General features: G+C 42.0%; 1 protein-coding gene across 1 annotated transcript; it reads right to left on the bottom strand.

The window, feature by feature from the left end:
* Positions 1 to 494: 494 nt before the first annotated feature.
* LOC141008658 (uncharacterized) lies at positions 495 to 10,845 on the bottom strand. The gene is made up of 4 exons (XM_073481106.1): positions 10,804 to 10,845; positions 9,091 to 9,390; positions 1,464 to 1,559; positions 495 to 669 (listed from the first exon to the last, which is right to left on the bottom strand). The coding sequence occupies exons 1-4, from the start codon at positions 10,843 to 10,845 to the stop codon at positions 580 to 582; spliced, it is 528 nt and encodes a 175-aa protein (XP_073337207.1). The 3' UTR covers positions 495 to 579.
* Between the last annotated feature and the right edge of the window lie 2,659 nt (positions 10,846 to 13,504).

The following is a 13,504-nucleotide window of genomic DNA, read 5'->3' on the forward strand; positions in this document are numbered from 1 at the left end:
CATTGATGAGTGCATCTCAGCAGGCTTCAAGCTACAGGCTAGTGTCCAAGCCACGTGCTATGGGGAACTACTGGAAGCTATGGGCATGGTTTAGGTGCAACGACAGCGAGAGAAGCAACAGTTTGTTTAAAAAAAAACAACAATGGCAGCTCCTCGAGAAGTTAGCATAGATGCTGCTATAGCATCAGTTGTATCATAATTGAAGAGTTTATTTCATTGGAAGAAGAACAAAGAAGGGTTATGAAGGCCAAAAGTTTGTGCTCTTTGTTTGATTTATGAGCTGGCTCTGCTGTGAGCGCTCTCCTGCTGTTGATCTGATTGGTCAAAATTAGCCCAGGATAGATGGTGATTGACAGATTGTTTGTCCAATCACCTGCCAAGTATTTTTTGAAAGGATCTGCATTTTTCCAAACAGTTTCTGAGGGGATTTCCCCGACCATCAGGCACATCAGGTTAGGATCATCTCATTTATTTACATTGATCGCACTGATGTCTCAGGTGATACCGTGACACAGCCTTTATTGATGTAAAGCACGACAAAAAGCACATTTTTCACAAGTCACTCTCTCTGTAGTGCAGCTACATCCTGGTGAGAAGCTGGTTGACTGCGAGGCCGGCCGCCCCGCCCTCCATCCCTGACTCCTCAACCAACACCTTTCTCTGGAACTCCTGCAGGAGGAGAAGAGTGTCAAGAAAGAAGAGAAAAACAAAAGATTGAGCAGTTTTTACTAGTTTACATTAACAGGCAAAATGTGTTTATGCTGAATGATTGAGGAGTGACATTGCCAAAATATCTTGAAACAGAAACAAAAAAATTGTCAGAAAATATTTAGTTCATCAAACACAAAGTCTGATAGAGAGCCAACTTCAACAGAAAGAAATCATCTGTTGTCCCTCCCCCAATATTTGATTGACAGGTGCAGTCATGAGCCAAGCAAAACACACCTCAACGGAGACTTGGCACCAGAGTGCCATGAGATAAAAGCTAACTCAGTGATGACAGCTTTGAACCATTCACTCTTCCAAGTATTTGTTTTTATTGATGAGCTAATGACAAGTCCCTTGAAACAGCGTCTGATCAAATCAATGACCTTAAACCACGACTGCTCTGTAAATAGAGGATGACTTCCAGGAACCCTCAGTGTCTGATAAATGGCTCGTCTCAGATCTTTAAAAAGCTTTCGTATTGTGCAGCAGCTTTGAAACATTAGAAGCTCTGTGGATGCTGAAGCCGTCACGCTGTGGTGTTACAGCAAACTTAAATATGTCCAACGTGTCAAACAACAGCAGCTGCTTGATTTGTCAGCTGTGTATTTAACATCAGCAGTTGGTCTGCAGCAAAGTATCAGATCGTGTGTGTGTGTGTGTGTGTGTGTGTGTGTGTGTGTGTGTGTGTGTGTGTGTGTGTGTGTGTGTGTGTGTGTGTGTGTGTGTGTGTGTGTGTGTGTGTGTGTCACTCTCACCCTGAATCTCCTGAGTCTTGCCAGTCTGTCTTGCAGAGTCTTCTCCTGGCTGGAGGCCACATGTGCTACATGAGTCCGCCACTGCTGCTCTCTCTCCTGACACATAGAGGATATGTGCAACTTAATGTCCACTATAACACTGAACACCAAAATGCCGTTTTAAAGGTGCACGAATCAATATTTTCACATCGACAATGGATCAAAACACAGTGTAATCATGAAGAAATCTTAGTTTTAGGGACTTTCAGTCCATTGCTTTGATTTCATGGCCCACAACTTTACTGATTTGGTTCAGTCTCACCACTCTCATCAGCCCTGTTTCCAGCCAGGAAACAAGCTGGTAAACATGGTGAGCGTTTAGCAGCTAAAGAGCCAGATAGTACCCTCGGCGTTAGTGAAAACTAAAACAGAGCTAGAAGTAGAGATATTGTCTGCTCATTCATTTAGTCCAGAAACATGACTTCATATTATTGCTAATGTTGCTCCATGTCGGCTGGATGAGTCAGTAGACAATCTTTTGCTAACATGTTTGCTATAATGATTTTATGCAGTGATAATGAGTAAATGTTGGTTGTTACACTGTCAAAAAATACATTGTAGTATAAAGAGGAGCATCACCACATGGCCTGCTGTTAACATGTGATCTGTATCTGGATACATTAAATGGATAATGGCGTTCAATTCACAGGCACATGTCTCAATTATTCACATTCACATTATCTTAACTTCGCCAATGCTGTGATTGAATCTCTGTGTTTAAATCAACGGAGCGGAAGTGGTGGACAAACATGCAAGCAATGTCATGGAGGAGCATGGAATCTTTGTGTGGAAAGACTTGCTAGGTACTGATATTACTTTTTGATCTGCCATGTTTGCTTAAGCTAACACGAGCAGGCAGAGTTTGGTGATATTTCAAATGCTGGGTGGATTGTTTTTTAAGAGTATAGACTCTCTCATATTGTGCATCCATGCTTTAAAATGTTATTTTATCATGTGGAGGCAACATGTTCTCACTCGTCAGATATAACCGCTTGGTCAGCAGCCTTATGCTTCAAACTATGATACTCTACCTACCCATCTAGTGTCAGCTTTGCATGTGGAGGGTTGCGTGGTCAAATTAGCAATAACACATAATATGTAACATCCAATGAGAGGATGTTACAGGATGTTAGTCTGAATTTGACTTTTCTCACTCTTTATACTACTTCAAGAGAGGGGCACTTCAAGAAATGACACTAGAGAGGTAATTACAGCGTCAAACGTAGAAGCTTAGGGCCACTGACCAGGCTGCCTTATTTGATGCATAGCGAGTGAGAACAGGCTGGCAGAGGTAGCTCCAGTGGCACAACCTCATTTCATTTATGCTGGTCAGAGGACTCTGGTTGTCCTGTAAACTATCTAATTATAGAAAGTAAGATGTTGCATTTGCCAAGCCAGACAGTAATGTGACTGGTCAGTGTCTCAGTTCCTCATTTACCATGGAGCACTAGTTTTAATACATCTGAGATTAGAGGAAGGAGGTTCTGAAGGTTCTTGGGTCGAGGTAAATGTTTTATCTATGGCATCTGTTAACGACAAATCTTAAAATATCCTGCTCCATGTAAAGCAATGATGAATTGATTTTTAAATGCCACAACTTATATAGCCAATCCTATATAATGCTCCATTGTAAAGAAGAACAACTATCGTGACTCAATTCTGCAGCTGCAAACTAATGGAAGTTGACAAAGAAAACACCCACAATCCCTCACACTAAATCCTCTCTTATGTCTTAAAGCTCTGTGGGATCGTTCTGAAGGTTACAAAGTTCCCCTGGTACGATGATATAACAGTATATATGTTCTGCTGGGGCTTCCCCTCTGAGCCTCAGCTAGGCTTGTTCATGTGTGTTTATGTGTGAAAGTAAAGAAAAGTGGTGGGTCTGCTGGATGTGTACCCCTGACCTCAAAATGGAATCAATGTTACTGTCTTGGATCAAGTTCCTGCTGTGTGTTTGTGTGTGTTTCTGTCTATAACTTCCACATGTGTGTGAGAAAAATCTGAGATCTTTTGGGCCCTCGTAGGAAAGACTTTAAACAGTTCAGATAGGAGGCACATGAGAGGTCCAAATCCGGGTTCTCTCATCGGACAGTGCCTGTCATCAATTAACATTTCTGTCACGCTGTGTGTGTTTCTTGGGTGGGGAAATAATGTGTGGAGGAAGCTGAACAAGGAAGGCCAATCAGTTTAAAGAGGAAGACATGCTGACACATATGGAGCGAAGGTGAAAGCAGTTAAACCGTTACCTCCTAATTACATGCTGAACGCGCGCACACACACATACATACACGCACACTTTCAGGCGAACAATCAGGACATTCTTTCCAAAAAAGCCTTGATTTGAAAATGAGGGTTCAGACATCTGAAGGATCACTTCAGTCAGTTCTATACACACTTGTTCGTAGAGGGAGGAGCACATGTTGAACAAATTGACTTAAATTGGCGATCACTGACAAATTGACAAATTGCCTTAATTGTTTTCTGTCTCTGATCCAATCATGACTTCATGGTGGCAATTTGCCATCTGGCCGGTGGTGTTGGTTGTAGCGCCAGTGTGCAATTAGAGGGTCCTCAGGTTGAAACACATTAACTGTCTGCAGAGGTGTGAAAACGTCCCACCAGAGCCATGGACACGCTGTATAAAACTACTGTTCCTTACTGTGGACACTCTTATTCTTATTCTTTGGGGGATATTTGTGAGACTACAGCATGTTTTTAATATAGAAGGCTATTTACTTAGACTACAGATCTAATTAGCGCATTAGCACTTTATGTGTTAGCATTACATTAAACTGCCATCAGTGCCACTTCATGAGACTATTATAAATGTTTCATGATTTATTTTTCTTGACCTTCTACAGTGTTTTGGCTTGTCATTAAAATGTCAGTAAAAGTTAGATTGTCAGAAGCTTTTGTAACAGTGTTATGGCTACATTTCTTGACCTCAACTAAAGTGGTAACAGTTGGACTTGTCATTAAGATGTCCTTACATTATGTAAGGCTAGTTTGACAGCAGGGAGTAAGCACCGAGGTGATTCAGTTTAGTTTTACTTGCTGCTGAGGTAAGCTAACTGCTAACTGCTGCCAACTGCAGCTAGAGGCGGTGACTTAGTTAGCTTTGTTAGCCGTGGAGCTAGCAAGTTTATGAAGGGTTATGTTGTTTTGGTCAACGTCAAGTTGTCAGAACAATGTCAACTTTCCATTAAAAGTGACATAACTGACAGAATGAGACCTCTTTCAGTGTTACCAAATGTTTTTTGTTTTAAAGAAAACTGAACCAATTCAAATCAAAATTTGGACCCCATACCAGTGGTAGAGTAAAAGTTTGGATCACCACCAGATAAATCATCTGGGAACCATGAATGTCTTTGTCATTTGAGACAGTTCACTGAATAAATGAAAACATTGTCCTGCTGATGCAGTTAAAGCTATAGTTGGTAATGTTGGAGAGCTAGCAAGATTTGAAAGTGGCACCTCCTCTAAGCTCCTCCCCCTCCCATCAGTGCTCCGTCCAAAGCCACGCCTCCACAAACCTTCAGCTCCCTCAGTTGTCTCCACCGTTCAAAAGCTGAACCGATGTTGACTCTGGTTTTCATTGCAGCCTTTTCTGCCTCCGGCTTTCTTTTCTTAGCCCATTTAGTGGGGCGAGCCGTTACAAGTAACGCTGGAAGTGCTACTTTTGGCTGCATTTTCTCTGCCATTGTTCTCTCCTGCTAATTGGGTATGGAGTGTGCTGAGTATTTCCGGCAACGGTGACACATGAGTGCACCACTGTTGCCAACTCCTCAGAAAGGAAAGTCGCTATTGGCTGTCCTAAAAGTCGCTAGAAGTCGCTAAATGACGCCATCACCTTATTTGCATAACTGGCCATGTGCATTTAATTGTAATGGACACTGTAGGAGAGAGGAATAACGTCGTGGCAGAGATAAAAAAAAAACACCCTTAATATGTTTAGAACAAACAAATGAACTTATTTTAGTGCAGTGATTTATTTTGGACAAAGAAAATTTTACGTTTACATCCAGCCCTGACTGTAAGCCAGGGTGGGATCAGCCAGTGGCGGCTTCACGCATGCGCGACTCGCAGTCTGGACGCGAGGGGTGAACTTCTCCTGCTCTGACTGCAGCTGGGAGGGACTGTTGCGCGAGGACTGACTGAGTGCTTTGGGACGGTCCCACGGCAGCACCCAGCGCTCGTTGAACGAAACGTGCTTTTACGTCAGAGTCTCCACAAGTCTCCAGATACACCAGAAAAAGTCGCTAGATTTGTCGCTAGTCGCTTTTTTGAAAAAGAATCGCTAGAGGGGTCTGAACACTCGTTTAATATAGTGGCAAAGTCGCTAAGTTGGCTACACTGGATTGATGCAGGGAGGAGGGAGGGACAGAGGGAGGCGTGGGCAGGATGAGACATGAAGGCATCTGATTGGTTCTTTACACTCGCACCGAGAGGCAGGGATTGGTCAGAGTTTTTACAGGCCTGCAGCTGCCACAGAGGTCTGATTTTTTTCGTTCCTTTTTCTGAACAAATTATGTATTGACTACTCTCAGGATGGGAGGACCATTTCACCCAGTATAACAAAAAGTATTTCTGAACAGGATTACCAACTATAGCTTTAAATGAAGAGATAGGAGATCAGCAAAGTCAGTGCAATTAATTCTCTCAATGGATCTGTGTCTCAGATTTAATGGCAATCCAATACTTGTTGAGATGTTTCAGTCAGGACCAGTGTGTGTCTTGAACCATCTCTAGAGACGCACTGCTTGCATGGCTGAAAAGCTCACAGGTCTGCTTACTGTCAGGGTTTAATTGGCTGCGTCAATCACTTTGCACTACACTTGACCTGCAGTGAGGCATTCAAAATACAGCATAATACAGCAAAAACAACACATTCTCAAGCAGGAGGAGAGGGAAACGTAATGTAAAGAATCAGTTGCAGTGCCAAACAGAAAGACTTGAGATGAGATGAAACTTGCAACACGCATTTTGTTCATTTTACCGATGAAAAACCCTCAAGCTCAATATCCCTCTGTGTTTTTATACAGTATGCAGAGACCTGTCAGACCAAATCTTCATCTCTTACTTGAACTTCAAGCCGCAAGGAAATCCTTTCAGATTGACGTCAGGGTCGTTTCAGGTTTTCAGGGACAAACAAACCACATCCGTTGCCAGAATTGCAGAGTTTTTGGTTAATTAACTAGGTTTCTGTGGGTTTCAGCCTCTGCATTAAACTGCTTTTCCTGGTTTATTGTACTCTTACTGGTCCAGGACAGTACAGTTGCTGGATTCTGTTTGTACAACTGCATACACCAAGTTTTTTCCTACTGCTCTAAAAATTAAATAGCATGTAATTACTGTTAGTGGAATTTAAGACACACAAACTAAAGACAGGAGATGCCTCAAAGAATTCAGAGATTCATTTATGGAGTGTTGAAGTAAAGATGCCCAGAAGGCTTCAAGCTTTCTTTGGAGTTGAACTCAATGACGTTTGTGAGAATTGGCAGCATGAAACTGCACCCATGCTTTTATCACTCTGCACTCCCTAAATAAAGTTGCCAGATTCTTAAAGAAAAAATCCTGGATGGCTGGATCTTTCTGAGATAGGAGCCTCAAATTTGTCGACGTTAACGTGAGATGCAAAGTCGTTACACAAAAATGTTTTCCCCGCTTGCTGTTTTTGGTCAGCTTGCACATTTATGTAAAAAAAAAAAAAAAGCCTAAATGTGTTTGGAAGACGATATACTGCCTTTTTTCCAGAGAGCTAAATTGGAAATGGCATTCAGAATGTGCCTCGGTCATAAAATGTTGTGCTTTTTTCTGGGCAATTTGGTTTAATTTGTTGTAAGTGGTGAGTAGCAGTTTTTCATTCAACCTGAATGTGAAGTTAGAAACATGACAGAGTGCTTCTGGAATTCCTCTGGCTTGACTGGGTCCAGCGGGGTGTGTGTGTGTGTGTGTTGGGATTGTGTCAAGCGTAACACTTGTTTGTGTGCGTGTCTCCAGGTTTAGGCTGCGTGCATGCCTTCTGTGTATGCATACGTGTATTTGAGTGTGTGCGTGCACATGTCAAGGGTCACATTCACAGGTCATGCAGTTCCTGTGTGTTTGTGTATAGTGTTTGTGTGTGTGTGTCTGAGGTTAAGTTAGGGTTCAGTGGAAAGTACATTCCATACTGAGGTGAGAGTGACTGTCAGGGTAAATGTTGTCATCAGCTTCCTGTGTGTGTGTGTGTGTGTGTGTGTGTGTGTGTGTGTGTGTGTGCAGCGGAAACACTGACAACAACAGCCGACGCCCCCTTTTGACCTCACACACTCTTGTCAGAAATGGGGTGGCTGCTCTGAGCACCCACAGCTGTTTTGCGTGTGCATTCCATGTCTATGAGGATGTCCATCTGTTTTGGCAACTGTATGTATGTGTGTGTTTCTGACTGAATCTAAATTGTGATCATGCTTCTCCTTTTTAAAAGGAAATGGGTGGTTCAGCCGCTGTTAAGTGTGCTCCAACATGTCTATGTTTAGTGATTGAAGCTGGAAGCCACTGATAAGCCCGGCAGCCTTGACAGAGGGCCAGAGCTGTGTGTTTCCCGGGCCGTCATTTCCATGGAAGTGAATCTGATTTCGCCTTGAGCAATGAAGTGAACCTCGCCGGTAAATTAACACTCATCGATCCGGCGTCACACGGCTGCCTGTCTGCCTGATTGTTCAGCCCGCTGTTTCCATTAGACTGATTATAACGGGCTGCTCTCATGAAATGTTAAGCACAGTCTTCAAAATGTGAATAACGAGCTCTGTTCACAGGAAGGATTAACCGGAGGAAAGGGAAGTCAGTTTGACGTTTGCTAATTGCTAATAGTTTAAAGGAGTAGTCACCTTGATTAATACAAACAAATAGGGGCAGCATATTACCAGAATAACTGCTAACTGCTGCTGCCAGTAGCTATTGTTAGCTCAGTTAGCCGTGCAGTTAGCTAGACTACCAGGGGAGTGTTGGTGTTCACACTGCTAGCGCAGGAGCTTCGGAAGTTTTCAGACCTGGGGCTAGCTGGTTAGCATGCTAACCTTATCTCTTCAACACAGGACATGGACATCTTTCGTCAATACTCTTATTTCTTCAGACTCTATTGATAGTTGATAGATAAAATTCTTACTTATTGCATCTGGGATGCTTCTGGCTTCGAAACAAAATCCTCAGTTCAAAGCCGGTTTAGGAGACAAAGAAAAACAAATATGAGAACAAGAAAATGAGGGCTGCAATCCAAAATCTCAAGCGTTCTCTTCCCTTCTAAGTTCAGCTGCCAATAAATTGTGTTGACAGCCACAACGATCTGTCATTACACCAATCAGATCCAGCTACTGCAGCCTGGTTGTGTGTAGCAACCTGTGTGTCTGTGCTTGTGTTTGGGTGAGACCAAAAAGAGTCTGCATGCTTGGCATTGGCAAGAGTCCTCTGTCCTCAGGAGAGGCAAACAGTGTGTGTGAGCTTGTGTCATTTAGCAAGAGCCTTCATGCTGTGCCAATGTTTAGTTACACAGATGTACAGACATGTAGAGTGTGTATCATCCTGGTGTGTGTGTGTGTGTGTGTATAGTCACCTTCTTGCCCTCTTCTATTTCGCGAAGTCTCTCTTTTTCCTGTTGCTCTCTCTCCAGTCGCCAGCGGACCTGAAACACACAAACACACACAGAGATACTTAAACACAGCGTGTGTGTTTTCTCAGTTGCTTGGGGTGTAATAATAGTGTGTTTTGGCTCCTCCTCATCTCTTACCCTCTCCTCCTTTTTCTCTCTCCAGTCGTCCTCCAAAGCTCCGGCTCCTTCTGCCGTTTCTTTAGTCGTATTTTCGGACGTTCCCAGAAACACATAGTCTTCCTCTTTACACAAACCTCTCATTGACTAGAACCAGAAAAACAGCCATTCATTTAGTGTAATTCTAATATACATCTTCCTCCCAGAATCGCCTCGAGCCTGTTCTGATTTTCAGTGCCTAATTAAAACGTATTCACCCCCTGGGAAGTTTTGATATTCATCAATGAATCAAAGTAGATTTAATGTGGCTTTATTGACTCTGATCAACAGAAAAAGAGCCTTTAATGTCCAAGTGAAACCAAATTCTCCACAAAGTGTTCTGAATCAAAGCGCCTACAAGGCACTTTCATTTTTGTGGATTCTGGCGGCCCCTGTGGACAAAAGGGAAACAAAGTAAACTTTGTTTTAGTGCTTTATCGTCCCACCAGTCTACAGACCTCAGTCTGTGAGACTCCTCAGTTTATCCTCAACACTTCACCATGAAAAATCATTTTAATTTTATGACTTATCTGACCGAGATAACTCCGACCCAGTGGCAGGCATAAAGAATAACTACAATGACTATTCAGAAATAGCCAGTCTTCTCGCTGATGGGCTTGTTTGCTTATAAAGGTCATAGAGGCATTAGTATCAAAGTTCCTTGTAGTACATTTAAGTAAAAAAGGAAAAAAATAAAATATATGTTTGCTGTAAGTGTTTGCCTCTTTAATAGGATGCACTTATCATTACTGGTGCAGCCAGTTGGTTTGAGAAGTCACATACAGGTAATTAGATAGTTAGAGATCAGCTGTGTGGGGTCTCAACTGATTGTAGTATACGGATCAGCCACAACATAAAAACCACTGGCAGGTGATGTGAGTTGATCATCTCATTACAATGCAATGTTCTGCTGGGCAACCTTGGGACCTCCCGCATATATGTGGATGCAACTCGACACGAATCACCCATCCAAACACTGTTGCGGACCAAGTACACCACCTCATGGCAGGGGCACTCCCTAATGGAAGTGGCCCCCCAGTACAGAGGTACTGTACTCAATATGAAAACAAGGTCAAAATATGAAACTGTCAGATTGGTAGATTGCATGTAATTGGGTGACAAATCAGGAAAAACCCGGTAGGTGTGGTCTGTGATAAGACGTCAATGCCCCCATCCGCAGGGCACAATGGGAACAATGAATATTTTCACGAGTTCAAAATGATACGAATCATATGCCTTCACAGCCATGAGATCTCAACCCGAACTACAAGATCCAGATGCGGAACAAATCCACTGTGGAAACTTATGTGGGTTACTTGTTGTTTACTGCTGTCTTGTTATGGGCTCCTCTCAGAAAGAACTGTTTTGTTCCACTGAATAACATTTGGGGGTCGTCACATGACTTGGTATGGGATCGATACACATAAAGAAAGTTCATAACTGATAAACAAGGTTATTTCCCAGTTTGTTGTTATCTCCTCAGTCAAGTTTCTACCTTGTTTCCAGCAGTTCTTAACGTACCTTCGACATGGGGATCCCTTGAAACCTTTTCACGTGAGTCATCTTAATCCAGGACGTGTCTGCTGCTCATGACACACAGATATTCACAGTGATTCCTGAAGTCTCACTGATTTTCAGATATTTACATTATTGTACATGTTCTACAACTATTTAGATGAGAATACTGACATTCGTATGTGCTTTGTGATCAAACGTAGTATTTGTGGTAAAAGCTCTAATAAGGTCAAACTGTTTAAAAATTTGCACAGTTAAAAGTCAATTACTCACCTGTAGGTCAACACTGACTATGTCACACACTCCCAAGTGTCCGCTGTGTGCTGATCAATACCTGCTCCTTTATTTTCTAATAACAGATGCGTCCTTCACCGACTGATAGTCCCAACAGTTTCAGATCAGAACTACACAGGTTCTTATATGGTGACGGCACACAGCTAACATGCTAGCTATTTCCACAGTACAGTGACAGAAGTGCCACTGTCCCACTAATAAAAAGTCAGTCAAAAGACAGAAGAGCATCATGGATCGTTCTGAGGCTTTTTCTAATTTGGTGAGATCAGTCTGAGGCCTCTGGATACTTTATTTCAACATTTACAACAATACCACAAGTCAACACACCTTGCTCTCACTATGTGGTTTTGTCTGCCATTGGGCACGAACCTCTTGGGGAATGAAGGCTGGCAGCCTGGCTCCATTGTCTGCTTTCACGTCTGTATTACAGACTGAATTAACAAACTCATGTTTTGACTAGTTGCAATTACCAGACCACACTGCCAACAGTAATACCATTTGAAACTCCAGCAAGGCGCTAGCAATAATTTAGCTTTGCAAAAATTTAGCTTTGCAAAAAGACTGGAAATAGAATTTTTTTTACCTTTTTTATTTAAAAAAAGATATATATATGTTCTTACGAGCATCTAATAAACATGCTACGCCCTTTTTGTGTAATACGTACAAACACCAAAGAATAAAAATAAGTTGTGGTTTCATTACTCCCAGTTTTGACACTTGGCAGTCAGCCATGCATCTAGTGGTTCAAACTGCGAGCTTAGAGAGGTGTTGGTGTTCACGAGTTTGTTAAAACAGGAACCCAAAGTTCTAATAATTATAATAATTCTAGTAATTATGTGAATGTCAAACACAGACTGCCGTTACCTGCTGGCATGAAGAATTATTTCCTCCCACGCTGACTCAGAATGTAGGAGCCACCTGGATGTTGGCTGTGGTCACTGCAGTGTGTTCAAGTGCGACTTTTTGGCAGAGACACACGAGGTGATAAAAGCAATCATTGCTAGTTGATGTTCTTTTGTGTCTCTTTGGTGTGTCTGGGCCCTTAAAGCAGTCGTTGCGGTCATTTTATTAACATGTCAGCACAGCTCCCTGTATACTTGCATCAATCACGGTTAGCACTGTAAACATGCAGCTTCAGCTTTATTTACAGCCCACTTTCTCCTGCTGCATTTCCCTTTCAGAGTCAATAAAGTTCATCATGTCCTCTTATCTTAATGAATAGCTCTTTCAGCAGGCTGCTAATAAGGAGCGTGACAGCGCCAACAGCTGTCGTCATGGATATACAGTAAACGTTTCCAGTGAACTCACCCTGTCACTGTGTTGACACATTTATGAGAAACAGGTCTGGGAGCTGTTACAGTGCTACTCGAAGTCAAAGTGAGAGTGAACCTCCTGACTGTGTTGATCATTTGTTTGACAATCAACTGTGTAGTTTGCGATTTGAGACGGTGTCGCAGCACATTCATGATGGCAGGCAGACCCAGTCAGTATGAATTATACTGTTGATTATACATGAAAACACACATTTCATCCGACACAGCAGGATTACACAAAATAAAAAACCCTAACCCTAAAAATTGCATGAAACACAATTTTGGTTATTTTATTTTATTTTATTTGTAGTACAGCACAGAATCATGACAGGAAAAGTTCACCCAAAAGGAAGGAAGAGCTTCACAATAAAACAGTGTTGTAGCATTCTCCTAAACAACTGAAGTAGATGGGGACTTAGCAAAAACATAGCAAAGTAAAACATAAAATGGCTCCATACAGCTCGTCCAGCGTGATCCAAGTCTCTGGTAGACCCAAGATCCCAAACTGATTTTACAAGAAATTATCAACAAATCTTCAATGCTGAGCCAAGAGTATTAGCCCATCTGGAGCGGTGCATGAGCTCGACCGCTCATCGAAGGTGAAAATAACGTCTTTTTCAGATCGGTTTGGGATCTCTGGGCTTCTTCACACTTCGATTATGCCAGATGAGTTGTACAAAATAATGTTATGTTTTGTTTGAAGTTTTAAAACGTCCCAATCTACTTTAGGAGAATGCTGCAACACTGTTTTTCTGTGAGACTCCACAAATGTTTTGTGGACGACAAAACATCACCTGAGTTTCCATCGGCATGGGGGTGAGTACATGTTGGCTACATTTTTATTTTTGTTTGAACTTATCCTTTACGTTACTTACTGTAGAGTGCTTATACAATATCTTACACAATATAAAATGTATTGTATATCTTGTACACAATTATATACAGTACATTGTCTTAAGTTAATATATTCAGCTTGATAATTAATGGACAAAAAACATAAGAAAGATGGAAAAAGTTATAATTACAAAAAGCAATATGATCTCCCATGTAACCATTCAAAAAAACTTTTATTTCAGTCTATTTGTGCAGCAATAGTACAC

This window comes from Pagrus major, chromosome 14 (genome assembly GCF_040436345.1).
Source record: "Pagrus major chromosome 14, Pma_NU_1.0".
In the NCBI taxonomy this organism is placed as follows: domain Eukaryota; kingdom Metazoa; phylum Chordata; class Actinopteri; order Spariformes; family Sparidae; genus Pagrus; species Pagrus major.